Genomic DNA, 21,446 nt, shown 5'->3' on the forward strand with positions numbered 1-21,446 from the left:
CAGAACCAATCTTTCACCTAGTGGAGCATGAAAGCAATTAATTTACAGCATGAAGATAATAACAAAACCACAATGTTAATGGATGTTAAACCTACGCAGTACAGTCATAAGCACTAAAACATGAAGCAAGGAGGTGGAACTACTTACTCAAAGTCAAGAGAATAATAGCGTAGGAATCCTAGGAACAACTCTCCCAATGCCATAGTGTTTTCTGAGTTGTAAGGGGCCATTTCCTCCATTAGGTTGATCCGGTGTAGGTCCAGATGAGGAGAAAATTTACCCAGATACATGGAATGCAAACAAGGCAGCACAGGAGGACTAACCCCACCTAGACAAATACAACACAGCTATCAAAATAGAGTCAAGCCTAATATTACTACTATGACAACAAGATCAGATGCAAACTTCATCTACTATCCCACTCATTGTACAACTTCTTTCCAAAAACCATTCCAAGTTGTAGGATCCAATATCTGGAATAATCTACCAGATGAAGTTGAAAATATTTAGTTTTTTGAAATCGTTTAAGGCAGAAGTTTATTATTACTAACTGCGAATTTAAGTATACCGGGACTAGCCACGGTGATAACTTTTACGGGAGTCACCCGCAATGCACAATTGTGCGAAAAATCCACAGAGAAAAAATCATTCGCCTTGACCGGGATTCGAACCCGGATCACTCGATTTCCGGCCGAGTGCTTTAGCCAATTAAGCTACCGAGGCGTCATTCTTCCCTGTGGAAATTTGTGGACTATACCGGACAAGGTGGTATCGACTGCTGAGCATATTATGCGACGAGCAGTCCAAATCGTGCGCACGGCGCCACAGCCGGAGAGTATAGTCCGAACTTTGAACACATATAGGTGTTCTCTCTTTGACGAATTTAAGTATACCTGGACTAGCCACGGTGATAACTTTTAACCGGAAATCGAGGGATCCGGGTTCGAATCCCGGTCAAGGCGAATGATTTTTTCTCTGTGGATTTTTCGCACAATTACTAACTGCCTCATTTTAACTTATTGGTTGCATGCAGAAAAATGTATATCACCTATATTTCTTTGTTTGTTTGTTCTTTTCATTATGTAACTTCATGCTATTCCTAAACCTTCTTCCTCATTGGTTTTGCTCTCTGTTATTTGTCGCTAGAACATTGTGTATGATATGTTTTTCTTTCTTTTCTTTTTTTTCTTTGAACTTTGTATAATTCAACTCTTTTGTTATGCGATGGTGGTTGGCGTAACATGGTGAAACTCCTTCATGATGCACAAAGGTTAAGAAAGCGAAGCTTTTTCAGCGAAGTCTTTTTCTTAACCTTTGTGCATCTTTTGTTATATAGGGAAGTGCACTAATTTTTTTTTATTGCTGAATTTGAAAGTTTAGCCTAAAAAAGAAACATTAGTATAGTCACTTTTATTTTCTGCATCTGGGGTATGCACTTTAAAACGTTTTGAAAGTCGGAAAATTTCATGTTGCGCTGAAACACAGTGCCTCCATCTTGATTGAGATGTGACGTCACAAGGCAGTAGTCACCAGTGGAGTATCGCTGTATTCCGTCGCCTTCTTTAGCGCGGCGAGAGTTTCCGGGAATCGGTGGAGTTTGCTTCCTAAAAATGTCGTCTAGTACCGAAAACATGAATTCAAAATAGAATTATAAATGATTTTTTGTTCCAAATTTCATCTCGACGTCGAAACAAAAGCCTGGAGAAGATATTCATTCCCGTGCCTTAAGCACAAGCTATACGGAATAAATGGTTCAAGGCTGCTCCTGACTCTTACCTATCGATGATATTCTGTTTTGAAGATCATTTGAAGGTATTGTAAGATCAAATTGATATTTATATTATAATAATTTACTTAATAGGTACCTCAGTCACATCAGAAAGTGTGTTGAGTCAAAATATAGCATCTTCCGCGTAGACCTACGTAATTTATAAACTGAAAGTAGTTTGGTTAAAGAATTATGGCGCGACTGTTTTTTTACACGACCGGGCAAAATGCGTACTTTGCCCATTATATGTGCATATATGATAACAAACGATTTTTGTTAAAGTTAATCTTTATTTGTTGAAATTAGTACATTTATAGGTGATACAGATATGAAGGTACACGGCAGGTCGCGCGGCGTAATTTGTACTCCACTGGTGACGGGTTCATCTTGCTGATCTAAAAAATTAGCTACAATACCTCGAACTTTGAAAACTCGCAATATAGGCAGTCAAAGTACATTGTAAGAATACACGAGACCATTATAGCCCAGAATGTACGTACAATGTCGAAATCCTTGGTTTTCAAAGATTGACGTATTTTATACGCCAGCGCGCCCGGTCCAGGGTTATCAACTTTTATTTCATCCTATTTGTTAGTTGAAATTATATTTCAGAATGGTTCTTTTAGCACTGCTACTGAGGTAAACTGGTAGGTACTGAGTACAAGGTACTGAGGTATGTACTGAGTAAGTAAACTCCCTTTGGAGTAATGTGAATTACAAGTGTTCGAGATGTATGGCATTTTATATTCGCTTTGTGTTCTTATTAATTATGCCTGTACGCATATTGTTGCTTGCCGCGAGCCTTTAATGGTATGTGCTCTTGCAAGAGTGGTTTTCATTTTTAATGTGGAAGTTGGTCAGTATAAGCAAAGAAAAAATTAACATTTTAGCGCACACCAACCCTTGTAGTCATCGTATCTCGGCGTTTGTAATGACACTGCTAAAATACCTAAACGCCATAATGACGATAAAATAATTGTCTCATGTCAATGATTGCTAAAATTATAATTAATGATAAACTAGACTCCGTATGATCACAATGAAGGCAATAAAAAATAATGCCATCACGTAGACTTGAATCACGGTCCTTCGGGTTACATCTTTCCTTTGAAGCGTGCACTCAACCACTACCCCAACCGACCCATTAGTAAATTGTGGATATTTTGGATTTATATATATAACTTGTAAAAAGTAACGCATGAAAATTAATTAATTACAGACTAACTAACACCCTAATTGAAAAATATGCAGCAAGGTACGCGGTCTCCCCTTGTTAGCCTTAACGTCTCGCATTTCTATGGAGCGTTGAACCTGTCCTCCTTATTCAAAAATTCAGTAACCATAAATACATCAAAGTTTGGTATACCATTTATAAATCGTTGGAATTTTCCTTCTCCCAACCAAGATTATCTTTTCTTGAACCCATCCTGGACAGCGAACCATTGCAACAACCAGCCAGCTCGGAAATAAGGCTAACATCCCATGATTCTAGTAGCGAAGGGCGAACGTTCCGGCCGGCGTGAATACATACGCAACGAATAAGTCTTGCAGCAAACGTCTGAAATAGGTTTATTAGTTTGACTCGGTTCTTACAAAAAAAGTTTTGGCATGATAAACGGCATTGTGCCAAAATATACCCAGCGAAAAATAAATGCCATCATGCATTTATTAAAGATTCAATGTGCTATTCGTACTACTCTTTCCAAACTTGAAGTTGACACGTAAATGAATATTAATATATTACGCAATGATGAAGTCGTTTACTCAAAAGAGAAGCAGCCACATATATAATCTGAAGATATTTTATGACAGCAAAAAACGGATACCCTCAAATTCTGTAATTTTTCTATGCAATAATAGTGGTAGAACTAAACGGTGTAGAAGCTGCCTTCTGCTACTGCCTTGTGACGTCACGGCCAATATTCAACATGGACACCCGTTTTCGCGGCCTTTGAATTTTTCCATATTTCAGACGGTCATCTCGAATCAACTATTCACTATTAGGATTTAAACTGTGGTTTTACGACATTATGTTATTCTGAACTCTAATTTAAAAAATGTGTTTGGTGCATTTGAAACACTAGTGCACTTCCCTATTGTCCTGTTAGTTTGTTGCTCACAACGAGTGAGTTGTTTTCATGATTTTAAATGAGTTGATTTCATGATTTTAAATGAGTTGATTTCATGATTTTATGGTTAATTAATTCTATGTTTAAATGTACTTTATGATTTTGTACAAGTAAATTGTTTTTGTTCTTAGAGGACAAAAGTCCTTGACCAATAAATAAATACATATCTACCAATCAAAATAGAGTAAAAACTATCATTCTCTATTTAAGCTTTCGTGACATTATATTCTTAAAAAAGCTTTAGTTTTCTCTATTGGTCACAGAAATGATCGTCATTCAATTCTCAACTCTGATATTATAATCTCTACACTCTCAGGCTCAACCTTGTGGAAGTTCATTTCAACAATTAAAAAGAACAAACTTTGTATCTATCCGCCAATTTATTTTCGCGGTACAACTAGCTTCGACGCAGAGGCGTCATCCCCAGGTACTTGGAACAGATTTCGATAATAGTGCCACTATGCAGCAAAATTTCTTCTAATTAGTGATGGGTCGGTTCGATTCCTCGATTCTTTGATTCCTTGATTCTCGGCCTAGAACCGGAATCGAAAACGAGTACTTGCCAAAGCAAAAAATCGATTCCGATTCCAGTAGTACTTCAAACAACAAAATATACGACCGCGTTTCCAATAGTCATTTGAATTTTCGCGCCACGTAATCGTAATAACAAAACACATATCTTCCAGGGATGTGCGAGTACTCGAAAATTCAAGTCGATCGAGTAGTTGGTACTCGACTCGAGAGTTTCGAGTAGCATTACGAATGTCGAGTCGAGTAATTAAGGTTACAGAGCTTTAGAGGCTAGTAGGTCCAGCAATCTGCCAACAGGAAGCGCTATCATGAAACTCATGTAATAATGCAGTTTTTAAAGCTGATGAGTCATTCCAATGGCTTGGCATGGTAGTTTCAACTTGCCGAATACACTATAGTTGTCGACGTGGGCGCCGAATACCTTTACGCCAGCCGCGGCGGCCGATCGTCTTCCTACCCCGCACACACTGGTCCGAAATCGGAAAAAGCTGGAATATAGTCCAAAATGACCTTTTTGGGGATAGACTTGAAACTCAGTGTAAATACTCATAAATCATTACCAAATATTGATTTATATGCCATTTTACATAAATACGAACCTTTAGTGAGATACAGAGGCGCAAGCATGACCAATTTTTCAATGCCACGCGAGATATCGTTTTTCCTCAAACAATCTTTGAATTTATCCCAGTGGTTTTGCGTTGGTATGAGTTTTGTGGAATAAAAAGCGCAATATTCCTTTGATCTGGTGCTTTGCCTATACTTTCAATGGCTTTTGAAGATTTTGGCTCTCATCTGTCTGGTTTTACAACGCAAAATGGCCGACCCGTTTTTCACGTGAAATTTGACATAAAGTAGACATTATCTTTCGTTTACGAAAAATAAAACTCGGAAAATTTGAACCACAATATAAAGTAGAGATTTCTAAAGAGTACTAAGTAGAAATCTTGAGAAAAAAGTTTGCGACGAAGGAAATAAGAGCGATTTTTCAATCGCGCGTCAAGGCTGAGCTACACGCTGCGGAACTTTAAGGCTCGGTAACTGAGGCCGATTTTTCAAGTTTTTTAAAACATTAGTCTTGAAAATCGTCATTTAAAGCATGGATAATCGTCTTCATTTACTTAAAACACTAAACTGAGGATGTTAAAAAGGATTATGTATAGATCGACTAGACCATTTAGCGCATTACTCGAGTGAAAATACTAAGGATTGGATATTTTTCGGAACCATCCCACACGTAAGAAATATGCCTCGGGTATTGAAGTAAAGTGAAGAGATTAAGTCAGCATGCTTAAGAGAGAGAAAAATGAACTGTTTCCGTGAAAGGCAACAACCGATACCCTTTTTCCCTTTCCACCTTCGCCGAGTAGGGGGAGTTTTCACACCACAAGGCTCTTTTAGCTTTTTTTATTACTGCGTCCGTCTGATGTGATATTCATTTGTAGCGTTTAGTTTCTTTCTTGAACTTAAAAAAAGCAAGAGATTTTAAGGTTGATTAAATGACGTGAGAATTATAGCATTTTTTTTGGCTCTACAAAACTAAAGTTTAGTTCTATAGTTGTTCGCTTCGTCCACTTGAATTCCATGAAGATTCAAGATCTAAAAAAATCGTTGATATAATTTTTAATAAAAATTCCAAAGTCTCCGAAATCTTGCAATTTTGTGGGAAAGTACTTGCCCAATAACACACATGTGTAGCAAAAGGTAATTTTCTGCAGGCAGTAATACTGTAACATGGAGACGTCAAAACCCGCTGGCTGAGCATGTAGAATAATTGGTTTTTCTGCTTGAGAATTTGAAAGGGCCAAATATTACATGATTCATAAATGTAGTATGTTGTCTTTATTAAAGCTATGAAAATTTCTGTACTCAGGTCTCTCCCTTGTAGTTTGGATATATATATACACCCATGTCTCGTATAGCGCAAGGGATGCGTTCCTTGGGGTCTTTGCGCTATACGAATTTGCGTTATACGAGAGCGTTTTAACATTGGGAAGATAGGGATGCGTTCCTGGTAGCATAGGTCTTGGGTATTGAATTTCCTCTAAAACATCTATATTCCCATAAAAAGCTTTAGAAAACATTATTTATATAAATGTTTATAGTTTAAAACATCTTTAAAGATAGTATGCACGCATTCAAAGACTTTTAATCACGTTAAATAAAATTCTTACGTGCTTTTGAGATTCCCTCCTGTCGTGCGGGTGGGCTAACATCTGCTATCTCAGGGGATCGTAATGCGTTGCCGGCAGTTGAAGATTTTTCAAACTTGTCTAAAAACAACTATTGTGTCACTCAGGCCCTTTTGTCGCTCATCGAAATGACAGGAAAATACTACTTTGAATGCCATTTCATAGCTAGCGGAGTTTATGAATGATAAATCATTTTAATTTGAAGTCCTTCGAGTCATTAGCAGCTACGAGAAACAGTCTTTAGATGCCTTGAAACCTGACCCACGTTTTCCTTCCCTGAAAATGAATGAACGAGAATGCATTCTTTTCCAAAAGAATATCGTCTCGTCAACACTAAAAACTAGTTGAGGGGAAAAGGATCCACTTTCAATCAGAGCTTGGAGTTCATTAGAAAATGTTGTGGTGGCTGCGCTATCAACACTTGCAGATTCACCTTATTTCGCCGCACTGAAAATACCTGCTTGCCGTTTAAATTCTGGAACCAACCGGAGCTTTCACTAAATATCTCGGAGCGATTATCACTCTCGTCTTTTTGTACTGATTCACCATGAACTTTCCGTATGTGTAGACCGCTTGGTTGAAGTTGGTGCGGCTGAGGTCACTTATGCTTTAACTTCGTCTTTATTCAGAATAAGGCATCGTGAGTTTAAACTTCCGCGCAATATCGCTTTGACGCTCTCCATTTTCAAAGCAATTGACCTCTTTCAAATCCTCTTCTAGGTTTATGGTTTTTCTTGATAAATTCTTGATTTTTCTACACGCATTCCTATTCTTTGCCATATTCTCTAGGTTTTTACTCTGTACGGCTCTAGCTAAATCACCTTCTACTGCTGAACTGTATTCCTGAGACGCAGAAGGCCTACGACCACGGGGAGGGAACGAAGCCATTGTGTTTGAGACACTATAGCGGACCCTTTTATGTGTTGATGCTATTCAAGCGCAACTCGGCCACCGCTCCATTTCTCCCTCGTGAATACCGATGACCTTGAAGACTTTAGCGTAGACCCTCTACCTGGAAGTCAATCGCCCGATAACCTATGACGGCAAAAATTACGTCTCAAACCGTATTGCTTAAAAAAACTCATTTCCACTAGCCCCACGCTTAATTAACGATCTAAATTATTTATTCTCGTTCTGTTAAGGAGACGAGATAAATTACTTCGGTAGGCCGGCTATCTGGACCCAATGACGAGTAATACTTTTGGCCATAGCACAGCAATGGATTTCGATTAACATGTAAACAAAAAAGAAGATTTGAGGCAAGAAATAACATTAATGTGCGTAAATTGATAGAAATTTCATGTGTACTTGGCGCAAGTTCACGTTTTATCACGAGAGCGTTTAAGATTTTTGATTAGGCTACACTGCGTTGCAATGTTTCCCCGAGGAACGAATTTGCGCTATATCGAAATTGCGCTAATCGAAATTGCGCTATACGAGACATGGGTGTATTGTCGACATATTATGAGTGCCAATATTCTAAAGTAATACCTATCATGTAACACCACTTTTCAGGTGTGTTCTGTTTTGAAATTTAGCTATTATATTTTAATTACATAGTAATAATATGAAAGATGCTTTTGTCAACTGACTCTTTCACAGAGTAATATTTTTAAAAGTGGTTTTCTTGTTGCCTGGAATTAAGTGATATTTTTCTTGGAGCTTATGGCATCAGAATCGATGGAATCGGTATCGGTAGAATCGGAATCGAAATGTCCGAATCGGAATCGGGATCGGAATCGATAAAATTTTGGAATTGACCTATCACTAATTCTAATTCAATGTAAATTCTCATTCTACTTCATTTTCAGGGTCTTAGTGATAACAACCAACTTTGGTTTCTCATTCCTAGGAAACAATTTCTTTGTTCGTTCTTTTTATTTGTTTTAATTGATCTCTGATATTATGCCTATCTCATTGAGATATCAGTTATTAAAATTTTATGGTGATGTTTCAATACAATTTAAAGGCACTTGTTAGTATTGCAGACAATAAAATATCAGTAATGATGTAGACCAGCAGATTAAAGCATAATATAACTCTATAACACTCCAGTAACATTATGCTAGCACTTATAAAAATGGTAAGTTTTTTTCCGTACAATTGATTTAAACTAATGCAAATTTCAGCTGTTTACCTAACAAAAACTCAAAGTTGGATTGATCTAGTCTGTGATGGTTTGTTTCCAAGTATTGAGAAAGCGAAGTTGGTGTTTATCACAGAGACCTGAAAATTAAGTGGAATAAGAAATTACAGCACACTCCTGCACCTCCATTATGTAAATGTGACAGCGACGACGGCGAGAGATGACCATCACGTTCTCCTATCACGTTCCGCTGTATCACGCGATCATGTAAGCCAACGTCATCGCGCGTATCATACAGGTACGAGCGCATGAGGTTGGTATCATTGAGAAATCTGAAGAGCCAATGAAATCCTTCGACACATCTCTGTCCGAGAATACGTCGTCTGCGGAGAGTTTGAAATAACAATAACAAACAACTAAAACATAAAATGGAGGCAGTTCAAAGCTAAGTACTTCGCTTCGCCAATAGATAATATTATAATTAAGTACTCATATTACGGTAAAGTTATGGGGAAAGTGTAGTATTACTTTTAGATGTGTGATAACGTAATCTATTATGCTAATGCTCGCCTGGAGATGCTGCAAATTATTTGCTACATCGTAGAGAATGGTCAAAAAGTCGTGACCTTGAATTGAAACTAATTAATGTTGAAATGATAATGGAAGTGTAATCGCGCTAGCGATTTGAATAGTTAGTTAATAGTTGATTTATGATGATTAAAAATTGAAAAGGAGTTTAACGATGTTGATATGTTGGAGAACGTACTTGGCAAATGTTGATAATTTAACTTCGATATAAAGTAATTGACGTTTGAATCACGGATGTACTTCAATTAGCAGTACTTTCCAATTTGCTGTGTAAAAATAATGCTGCTCAATCGAATTCACCACAATGCGCATATAACAATTGAACAACGTGGACAACTATAAAGTCAATAGAGCACTCCAGTTGAAATAATTAAGAATTATGTTGGTTTTTAATCGATTACAGGGCATTTTTAAATTAAATAAAAAATAATTTTTTGCTAATATATGCATTTAGTGCTCGTTTTTATGTCAGCATATGCTTGTCATCATGGGATTCGAACGTGATAGGCCGATGACGCTCGCAGCGTGATAAAGGGAGCGATCACGGTTTCATAATCGCTGCTATCACCTTCCGTCGTGGGAATCGCGTTGCCCCTAGCAACGACATCGCTCTCACCCTTCTCACAGTTACATAATCAGGGCGCTGATTATCCGGGCTAATGAAGGGGAGAGATGGTCCGAATAATCGGAAAACACGAATAACCCAAACTTTCACTTAAATGTCTTGCAATGCTTATAATTTACCTAAAACATACAGTAATAGGGTGGTTTCCTATTATTTTTTTATTGCCTCAATCGAAAGATCATTATTCCTGGAGTGCGTATTTCACGCTTTTAGATTTTTAAATGACGATATCTATTTTTCACGATTAAATGAAAAGTGAAAAATTTCAAGCGCGCGAAGATGCGACGCGTAAGTAGAAATGATGGGAAAAGTCCGTGCGACGCATTTCTGGTTCCCCCTCCCGCCTTTTGAGGTGACCTTGATCGAGGCTCTGAGCGCTGATAGGACGCAGGATGCTAGTGGGTAGCTGAGTACCTTGCTGGCTGGTAGCGCTTGGCTTAAAAAAGGTTTATTAATACCTTATCAAACGAAGAAAACTTTCCGACCTTAGCCAGTTTTAATAGGTGATTATTAAGACATGTTTCCCTGAGCTCTGTGCCTCATGCATGCATTGGTAACCTCAGACGATGTATAACTCCTATCCTCTCGTGTAGAAACTAGGTCCCTGTGACGTCATGCGGAGTGGAATCGCATGGGCACCAATCTGGCCTTTTTCAAATGAGGATAAAATTGACCGTTGCCATTCGTCTAAACCGGTATTTCAAAAACCAAATAATTTGTGTATTATGAATACACTAATGGTGGGTAACGAATCGCAATCAATGCCTTTCGTTTTCTTTGATGAAGGGAACTACCCTATTCCGATGATTTTGCGTCCGATTTTATTTTTTTATAAAGATCATGGAAAGAATTGAGCAAGAGTAAAAATCATGCACGGATAATCCACAACCCAGATAAACCGCAGCCGGATAATCGGGGTCTGCTGTACATTGAATTAGAATAAATTTTGCTGCCTCTTGGCACTATTATCGAAATCTGTTCCAGCCACCCAAAAGTGATGAAGAATGGACAAAGATGGTGGGAACTTTTTTCTCTTCCTTGAATAACACAATGAACAATAGATACAAGCAGCCATGTAGAAAATTTATTTGCTTTCATTAAGGCACAAAAGTGTCAGTAACTTGAAACCTACATTTGCCTGCGTGACCATACTTACCTTGGAAATTTGTGTCTTCAAGCTGGTGCGCACAAAATTACTCATAACTGGATATCACTAACAAAAATCTCAATGAACATTCATGATCAAAGCTGCCCATTACTCACATTGCAAGAAGTTGATGACCATGAGAGTCAGGGAGTAACTGGATATGGTCATGTTCTTTGCATCATTTATGTTGTGTTTATGAGCCCACAGCTTCACAACTAGCACCAAAGGTCTGACTCTCCAATCCACTGCAAATAGATTTCAATACATCAGTCATGAGGTAAAATATAGAGACAAGAGCATGGAGAAAATACATTGAGCTACTTTAAACCTAAAATAAACAAGCCATGCAGGAATCAGACACTATACACAGTATTGTATAAAAAAGACCTTATTTGGATAAAACGCCAAACACATTCAGATGATAGAGGAATACAATCATGATGAGCAATAAAGAAAATGTTTATGGAAAAGTGGAACATACACTTTCCATAATCACTTCCTTCACCGCAGCTTCTTTTAAAATAGTAACTAGTGATGGGAAAAGCAACAAAGAAATGTAATCGGACTCCACTAAAATTACAATCGGAAAGTTACATTTTACTAACTATTTAGTATACAAATAACTCTTACAGAATGTAATGCATACAATTTACAAAGAACAATTAAAAACACAGTAAAACCTCTCTACAACGAACCCCCATACAATGACATTTTAAGGAAACTCCCCTATTTTGAAGTCATTGGCCCAGTCCCGGATCCGTCCAATGAACAATGCACTTCCTACACAGAAGTCTGCATCCGGGCCCAACACACAGAAAGTGCCCCTCTAAAACAAATTATTGAGAAAAAACATAGTAGTTTGCATTTACAGGTCATTTTTTTATCGATATTTACGTAATAAGCAGGAAGTAGAAGCGCAGAGGAGGGTGGTGAGTTTTCGTTCCACTTCGAGCTTCAAAGGGTTCACATCCGAGACCTATACAGCAGAGGGTATGGAAGAAATTTGACGCTCTGGCTAAGTAAAGGTCATAGTTAACTCTGATAGTTCCCACCATAAGGAACATGCAAGGAAAGACAAAACTCCGCTCCGTCTATTGCTGCCAAAGGATATCCATGGATTGCGGCCAAAGTTAGTACATAGGTTCATCTCATGCTCCCGAAGCCTGTAATGCTACTTTCGGTTGCTTCAGACAGGGGCGCAGCGAAGAATTAAGGCTAAGGGGGGTTTTAGGCACAAATAATACTTAGGGGTGTGGGGGTATTGCATACCTGCAAGGGTAAGCAGGAGTTGCGGGGGGGGGGGGTTCAAAATGGTAAGTTTTACGGCCTTCTGATGGATATTTGATTAATCCTAACACTAATCTATAAGTAATAATGATCCAAATAGGTAAAATGGATTAAACTTAAAAATTTCTCTGAGCTCTGGGGGGGTTTTAACCCCCAAAAGCCCCCCCTCGATGCGCCACTGGCTTCAGATGCATCCTTTGCATCGTTTTCTCATTACCAAACTCTGCAAAAGCCCTAAGCACCACTTAGCACCCATTCCCCACCCTCTGCTTTATCTCTCACCTTCCGATAACTTCACCATTTACTCCGCAATGTTTGTACATCTTTGTGCACGCTGTAAGGTGGAGGCCTATTTATTCGGCAACTTCCAGTTCCAATATTGCCATTTCTCACAACTTCACTGTTCACAGGTCAATGGCCCATGCATAAACTTACTGTCCTTTTTAACTGTGCACTCCAATAAATTGTGTTTCTGAAGTAAAATCTGATGCTTTCCCGGCGAATATATTCAAAAAAGGCTATTCAGGCTTCCAGCCGGGTGGTCTCCCTCCATTCTGCCGACGTTTCAGAACACGAGTCGGGTTCCATCCTCAGGGCTAATGGTGGGTGGATGAAGTTTGCCAGCTTATATACTCTTCAATTGGTTGCGAGGTCTAACGTGATTGGCCGGGAGGCAGCCAATCTTATTTTCCTAATTGCCGGTTTCCATACATTACTTAGTGAATACCCGGTGTCACGATTGAGGGTGTTAGTTGTCAGCCAGATCTCGATGGATTCCTTTACCAGTCTTTTCCAGAAATCAGTCTCGCGGCACAGAATTTTCACGTGGTCCCACTTCACCCTATGATCGGATTCAATGGCGTGTTCTACAACCGCAGATTTTTCCGGTTGGCAGAGCCTAAGGTGTCTAAGGTGTAGGGAGACCACCCGGCTGGAAGCCCAAATAGCCTTTTTTGAAATAGTGCTTCTTCTTACATTCTTTCAATTTTTCCAAATCAGGGGTTGATATGACCATTCCAAGTTCTAAGTTTCTCCTTCTCTGGATCCTATCCTTCCCGAGCAACACTGGGGGCCAGCTGGTAAATAATAAAAATTGTTTATCATTGCTATAGAAAAGGTTTTTAAGGAGAATAGCCCAGGATTGAAAAATTTACTCGACTTTCATCGTAAAGCACACAACACTTGGGTGCCCCTGCAAAGATACAAACGGTACATTACATCTATACAACGAAATCCCCTACAGCAAAGTCATGGTTTTTCCAGACCCAATAAATTCGTTGCATGGAGGTTTGACTGTACTTATTTTTCCCTAGACAAAACCACAAATTTCAATACGTTGCACAATGTACTTCACTAATGCAGGAATGAATCTACTTCTATACTAAAAAGTGCAAATCATAGATTGAATTTTAAATTTAGTAGTAACAAATAATGAGAGGTATCTTTCGAGTAACAAAGAAATTATAACAAAAAGAAATTGAACTAACTTAAGTTCCAGGCAAGTATCAGAAAGCTGTCAACACACTGTCAAGTTAGCAGCAGAAATAAAAGAGAAGAAATCCTTTGTTTTCTCAATGGCTGCCTCCTTTGAAGTGGTCTATATCACTTTGAACAACAGAAGATTGATTTGTCTGAATCATACCACCCAAAAACATAGCAATTACAAACCCAGCTGTACTGGTTGTACAGTAGAATCCAGATAAAAAATTCCCAGATAAGAATTTTTCCTCTCTAAGAAGTTTCATCATAAGTCCTAAATTGTTAAATAATAAGCTGTAGGCTAATTTTTCTGGAATAATAAGTTTTCTGGATTTACAGGTTTTCTGGCAAAAATGTTTTACTAACACTACCCGCATAAGAAGTTCTGAAATTTTTTTTTACATAAATTTAGCTGTTTTCTAGATTTGACTGGTAATAAGTAGTACAAATTTCTTGTTGAGATAGTTTGATATTGTGATATCTTTCTTAATGCTGGTCCTTCATTGACACCGTTACTGGCATACCTGAAAGCACCATTGAATGCTTGAAAGAAGTGGAATCATTTACTGTAGATTTCAGGAAACAGGATTTTGAAAAAACGACTCTGGATTCCTTCTCCTCCTCTCAACATTACCTAGGGCCGTATTCTGTATTTCATCGGTACAGCACCGATCATTTTCAAGCCCACCAACTGGACATCATTCCGTACCAACAACGGTTTCCGTACCGAAGATGGCACTTTCAGCGATTCTGTATGGTCGTCGGTTTCAAACCAGTCGGTACGGTTCCCACTCCTTCCCAAACAGGGAAAAAACCGAAAATACCCGGATTTAAAAGTCATGTGACGTGTCACCACCAACGAAAGAAAGGTAGAAACAAATGAAGACTTATTGGCACGCAGTTTTTTTACATTGTTTTTAATCTTCTTATTTGTGGAAATTATGACTTATTGTTAGATTAAGATAATCGATGTTGGGTAACTTGTTAACAATGCTTACATAATGTATGGTAGTAGTGCTCTGGCTACAGAAGTGAAGGAAACAATATTAAAATATTGAAATATAGTTTGTGTTAGATTAAGATAATCGATGTTGGGTAACTTGTTAACAATGCTTACATAATGTGTGGTAGTAGAGCTCTGGCTACAGAAGTGAAGGAAACGATATTAAAATATCGAAATATAGTTTGCATGTGATGGATATTGTTGTTGCTGGAATGAATTGCTGAAATTATCTTTGAGATTTTTTTTTTTTTTTAATATTAGTACCGGATATCGCTATTTATTCATGATTTGGTAATATAGTTGTCATTAAGTAAGTTCTGTCTAAATGTTATCAACGGACGGTTATGCCATTGGCATCGTTGCAGACAAAAATCACATACGATGGAATGTGAACGTAGGATTCAAAAGAAAATGTAAATGTTATATTAGAGGAACAAATAAGGAAATTGTTATTAAAATAAGGAGCTGGGAGTAATTAAAAGAGGTGTAATGACGAGGGAGTTAAGAAATCGTGATTGGGTGAAATATATGTAAGTTGTGCATTCCAAGTGAGATAACATTATAACATTCCAGCAAACCTCATATTTATTTACAAATATCTTCTTTTATCGTCAAGGGAATCAACAGCTGACGATAAAATGAAATGAAGTTGCCTATTCCAAATGAGAGAAATTGATAACATATTCGCAGCAAACTTCATATGTCATTATATCTTTTTTTACGCCCAGGGAATCTGAATTGAAACATCATTGTCCAGTGAGATATAGTTGCCTGTTTGGAGTGAGAGAATGTGATTACAATAAGGCAAACCTCATATTTAAAAAAAAATATTTTATTTTTATGCCGAGAGAATCGCAAAATGATGATTGAGTGAAATATAGTTGCCTATTCAGAGTGATAGAAAGTCATAACATGGTGGCAAACCCCATGTTTATAAACCAATATCTAATATATACGTCAAGGTAATCAAGAGTTGATGACAAAGATGAATATAGTGGCCTATTCAAAGGATGAGGAATATATAACATTGCGGGAAAACTCTTATTAACTCGTTGATGAGGGAAAAACAAAATAAAGCATACAATGCGCACAGAGGAATTCATGAAACCCACTAGTCGGTCGCTATACCAACACCTTTTTGATGTCGGTACGGCTACCGACGATCTCCCGTTTTCTTGTCGGTGCCACACCGATTGGGTGCATACAGAATCGCACGACGAGTTGGTGTGACTTCCTACCCGACAAATCGGAGCCACACCGATCGGTTTGGAGATACAGAATACGGCCCTTAGATAAACAGCTTTTGTTCCAATGAAATGATTTTGAAATTATTTTCAAAGATTTAATGCAACAGTTTATATCCCATAAAATTTTAATAGCTTTCCCTCTTATGAAGTTTTCCAGCCAAAGAAGTTTCCAAACCTTGGTCCTTGTAAAAAATTCTTATCACTGTCTAAAAGTAAGCTGTCCTAAAATCCATAATTCTGAATCGATTACTATCTTGACCTTTTGGAAATGCAATTGTTACAAGTTAGCCCATAACCATGCAGTAGCAAATTAAAATTGAATTTTGTCCAGATGAAGCTGGGGGTAAGAATATGGCATAAGAATGCCACAATTTGCTGTTGCTTGCAAGCAGTGATTGGGTGAAAATCATGCTTCAAGCAGAGTGTATCACCACATTCTGGTTGGAAAAACAGTGCCCCAGAATTAGGAGGTTTATGCAATACAAGTGTGCATTGAAACTTGTTCACATGGCACAGGTAGGCTAAAAATGCTAAGGCAAGCCTTTTGAGAAGGACTCAATGTTTTACAGACAAAATTTTGAGAGGAACAAGAAGTTTCGCATGACTCCGGATAGCATCAACAACGAAGAGCATTCATGGAAATTAAAAGACTTAAAAACAAAATTATCAGTGGTTTTGGGCAGACCTTTCATATCCACCCACAATACAAATTACACGTAAAATCAATGGGGAAAAAAATAATCATGTTATGATCAGGTGTACGAAAAGATGAATTCCATAATAATTATGGCATTGATTAAGTCAGCAATAATAACTTTAAATGTGGAACCATTATACCATTGACATTTAAAATTTGAAAAATCTATTTAAGCATTACAAGACCCACTAAAATACACAAAACCCAAAAATAAGGTTCATTTAAATAAGATAAGTTTGACCAGAAAAAAAAACAGAGATAAAGGTTTCATAAAGAGTCCATTACATTTCCAAAGCATTTGAACAACATAATTTTGTCTTTATGATATTACCTACATTGAGAATAGCAGTAGAGGAGATGAGTATTTCGGATTCCCACAGAATTATTGCAGTTCAGATCCACTTCCAGCCCATATCTGGAGTCTCTAAACTTGAGAATAGGCACTTTCGCTTGGATCAGTTCAACACTATCTATAAAATCTGTGGAAGAGAAAGGGAATGCATTACATATTTGAATCAATCTATGACTAGTTCCAAAATAAAATTATTCCACTACTTATTATTGAAAAACAAAAATTTTTCCCAAGCATAGTTCATAAGAAGAATCTATCTTAAATGTAGTTCATGTTTTATTCCATGCTATTAATATTATGTACGATTTGTTTATTCCTTATGCATAATGGTAAACCATGAATTAATGTAAACGGTTATGGGGCATGGTGTCTCTAGCATATGCCACTGTGTGTCGTGGTTCATTCATAACGACTCTTCTTTTACCAAGAACTTCCTCCGCTGCTGACTGCAGACCACTTCTAATGGTTTTCCAACTCTCTTCCACTGGTTTATTGGTCGTATCATCCCCTATTCTCTTTTCTACAGCTTCTTTAAAGGCCAGTTTATGCTGAACCTCCCTCAATTTTTCAACCTGCCATATGTTTTTCACGGCTTTCTTCAATTTTTTAAATTTCAGCTGGCATTTCATCATAACTGAGTTATGGTCACTATCGATATCTGCCCCTGGATAACTTTTGCAGTCCTTCACCTGGTTCCTGAATCTCTGTTTCACTAGAATGTAGTCGATTTGGAATCTTCTAAGGTCTCCCGGCATCTTCCACGTGTATCTTCTTTGCAGGGGGTTTTTGAATAAAGTGTTGGCAACCACTAGCCTGTGCTCAGTGCAGAATTCAAGTAGCCTTACTCCTCTTTCATTTCGGTTACCTAACCCATATTTCCCAGTTATTATTCTGTCTTGACCTTCGCAGACGACTGCATTCCAGTCACCTAAAATTATAAGATTTTCTCCCCCTCTTACCTGTTTGATAACTTCCGCTATATCTTGGTAGACATCTTCTACTTCTTCATCTTCATAATCTGACATAGGCATGTAAACCTGCACGACTACAGTAGCTACGGGTTTAGTATCTATCTTCACCATTACTATCCTTTCATTAAACTGCAGGTAGTTTTTAACACGCATCCCAGCACTTTTTCTAAGCATTATGCCTACTCCAGCATTACCATTTGTATCCTGTGTGCGATCCTGTGTGTATCATTCTGTAGCTTCCACTCCAAAAGTCTCCTTCTTGGGGCCACTTCATTTCGCTGATGCCTAATACTCCGAGGTTCATTTTTCACATCTCCACCTTCAAGTTCTCTAGCCTACGAAGTGATCTAATGTTCCATGTTCCTATCCTAAACATTCTATCACCTTTGACCGACGTACCCTCTCGAGTAGTCCCCGCCCGGAGATCCGAATGGGGGACTAGTTTACCTCCAGAATATTTTACCCGAGAGAATTCCATCACCTCATTATATAAATTGAGTGGAGTAGCTGCGACTCCTCGGGATGATAATGTGGTGGTTTCCCCTTGCCTTCCACATCGCAGTACTACAGCCGTTAAAGTAAATGTTACCACGCCCGTAGTGAAATGTGTGTCGCTGTACCGACCAGTATGGTCTCCACCTTCGCACATGTGAAGAAGAGCTGCTGCCCTCTCCCCTGGGTGATGAGAGGCATAATTATTGGCGGCCCCCAGTCGCCAAGTCACAGTATCTTCACAGGTTTCGGTATCATTTAAATGGTCTACCTTACCCAAGGGTAGCCCAATACCCCCTCAGAATACCGCCGCTTTTTGTCCACGACTGCTTATTCGACGAGAAAACTCGCTTATCTCGCAGCTAACCTTTATATCTAAAGGTCGACCCACCATCCGCAACCCGGTGGACGCACTTGGTGGCTTTAAGCTCAGCGTTTGAAGTGATATGGGAACAAAATCGCAACCTTTGAGTCCGGCCCAAGGGTGTTCCGTGACTTTCTGTTAAAATCGTGGCTGATTATTGACAGGGCAATGTAGACCTCAACACGAAAAAAAAATTGGAGCTATAATCACAGATTACTATTGTAAAGCAGAAAAATTAAAATAAGTGAGATGCATGCGCAGATAAGCGTTCACGCCTTTTAAAGATGCAGCCATCCGAAGAGATCACCGCCAAGGAAGGAAAGCCCACAGCTGGGGAGTGATAACAGAAACCGTGGTAACATTACCCATACGGACATCGACACTGACGGGCGAAGTTTCATGAAAGAACATATAGAAATTAGACAAATATGAAAAGAAGAAATTAGAAGTTTAATTTTTTTAAGAAGAGATCGGACAACATTAATACAAGGAAAAATAAGCAAGAAAAAACAAGCGCAACCTGTATTGCAATACAATTTGCAACAAATATTAGCACACATGTCGGAAACAGCGTTTTTCACTGTTGATCACTAGAGGAACTAAATGACCAAATTCTGACAGGAAGTCATCGGACACCCTGTCATCATCGGACATCGGACACTCAGGGGAAAAAATGATGAAAATTCTCCCCATTCAGGCACAACATGTAAAGATTCTCTAATGTCAGCAATAGAATCAGGAGATTTAAAAGTAGGAGATTCAGGAGAGTTAATTCAGCAGATTTCAAATTTTCCATTTTAACTAAATCCATTGTCCACTTTTTCATCCCATAAAATTTTCACCAAGGCATCTCACTCACTCAAGTGTTTCAACTGAGTTGAATTAGTAAGGGTAGAGCTCACACTAAGCTAAGCCACAGGTGAAATAATCCCATATCGTACTTAATTATAAGGAATAAATATACAGTTGAGGACCTCAAATCCGGGAGGAAAGCTTGGGACCAAAGGGTTTATGGATTTCTTCAGCTTCTGTATTTTGTTAATTAATTAATTTATAAATGTATTCAGGCTCTTGTGCTTGATATTTGGGATCCCTCAGTGTCCCTGCCTAGGTTGTTAGTGTATGTTCATAGCGTGTGCTTACTTCCTACTCGTCCCAGAACAAGGCTCAGAGAGTGGTGCGACGAGGTGGCAAGTCGAAACACTACGAGAGAAATTTTCAAACATTCCAGATTTCTGGTCTTCAGCTTCTATATTTTGTTAATTAATTCATTTATAAATGCATTCAGGCTCTTGTGCTCGATATTTGAGTTCCCTACCTGTCCCTACCTAGGTTGTTAGTGTTATGTTCATATTATTATTTTATTTGCCCAGCAATCTAGCACATAGCGTGCGCTAACTTCCTACTAGTCCTAGAACAAGCCTTGGAGAGAAGTGCGACGAGGTGTCACGTCAAACCACTAAGCAGAGGAATTTTCAAACATTCCAGATTTTTGGTCTTCAGCTTCTATCTTCTATATTATTTCTATTGTATAGATACCTTTTTCTCAACTTATACGCAACCAAACTCTACAACTGAGGCACCAAAATGCACAGAATTTATCAGAGAACATGCGACGGCATATCTTACTTCCTAAATATTGTTACTGTTTCCTAAAATTGGTTTTTAAATAATTAAAATAAAACAAAAACCGGTAAATATTCCTGACGTAAACGGCGCACAAACTGATACATTTGTTCATTTGCAACAATATCTCGGATTCTTTAAATAACTTTTATCGCAATGCGGCTGATTCCACATTCAAGTCTCCTGTTGATACGCAAGTATGAGTCATCATGTGCGTTTAACAGAGGATAGTGTAATTACTTCCAATGTTGTGTTTAACCTGGATCCGCCCAATGTAACATAAATGTCACACCCTGTATCGCTCCACTGTAATGGCTCTTGCATCGTTCGGGCACGGTATATTGTTGTGTTTTATACCTTATAAGAAAGAGGAAGCTAAGTGCTTCAATTCAATGTAAGAATTGTCAAGTGAGAGTGAAGACCTATCCTTTGAGTACCCCTGGTACTTATGCGCCTTCCCTAGACACTAAAAATGGACGTTCGCTTCGTGTAAATATTTAATTTTTTCATTAACTATATGCGCTACAGCGACAATTTTTGGTATGTATCAACATAATGATACAAAATAATTAATAATACATTAATATGTTTGGTATTGCTTTCCATTTCTGTAATATACTCTGATAAATGTTACTGTGACATAAATGTCACATTGGGCGGATCCCTATGCAAACCTTCAAAGTTTCGAATTTTATGCTCTAGTTAGAATTTATTCCATTTTCACCGTTTTTTCCTTCGTATTCCCGCGAAAAGACTTATTATTTATCAATTAGTCGATAAATTTGCATTTATTAACTTTTATTCCGGTAATTACTTTTGAATTAAATTTTTTAATATCAGGGATATCGATAGCTCAGAGATA

The 21,446-nt window shown here is 38.1% G+C and overlaps 1 protein-coding gene across 3 annotated transcripts in view; it reads right to left on the bottom strand.

The window, feature by feature from the left end:
• Positions 1–21,446, bottom strand: part of LOC124166588 (poly(A) RNA polymerase gld-2 homolog A-like) — a 54,817-nt gene that overhangs the window by 7,158 nt on the left and 26,213 nt on the right. For all 3 annotated transcript variants that reach the window (XM_046544161.1, XM_046544160.1, XM_046544162.1), the window contains 3 exons: positions 17,115–17,258; positions 11,183–11,311; positions 148–328 (listed from right to left, as the gene is read on the bottom strand). In XM_046544161.1, coding sequence (XP_046400117.1) covers positions 148–328; positions 11,183–11,311; positions 17,115–17,258 — 454 coding nt within the window. The remainder of the gene's footprint in view (positions 1–147; positions 329–11,182; positions 11,312–17,114; positions 17,259–21,446) is intronic.

The sequence above is a fragment of the Ischnura elegans genome, chromosome 10, assembly GCF_921293095.1.
Source record: "Ischnura elegans chromosome 10, ioIscEleg1.1, whole genome shotgun sequence".
Taxonomy (NCBI): domain Eukaryota; kingdom Metazoa; phylum Arthropoda; class Insecta; order Odonata; family Coenagrionidae; genus Ischnura; species Ischnura elegans.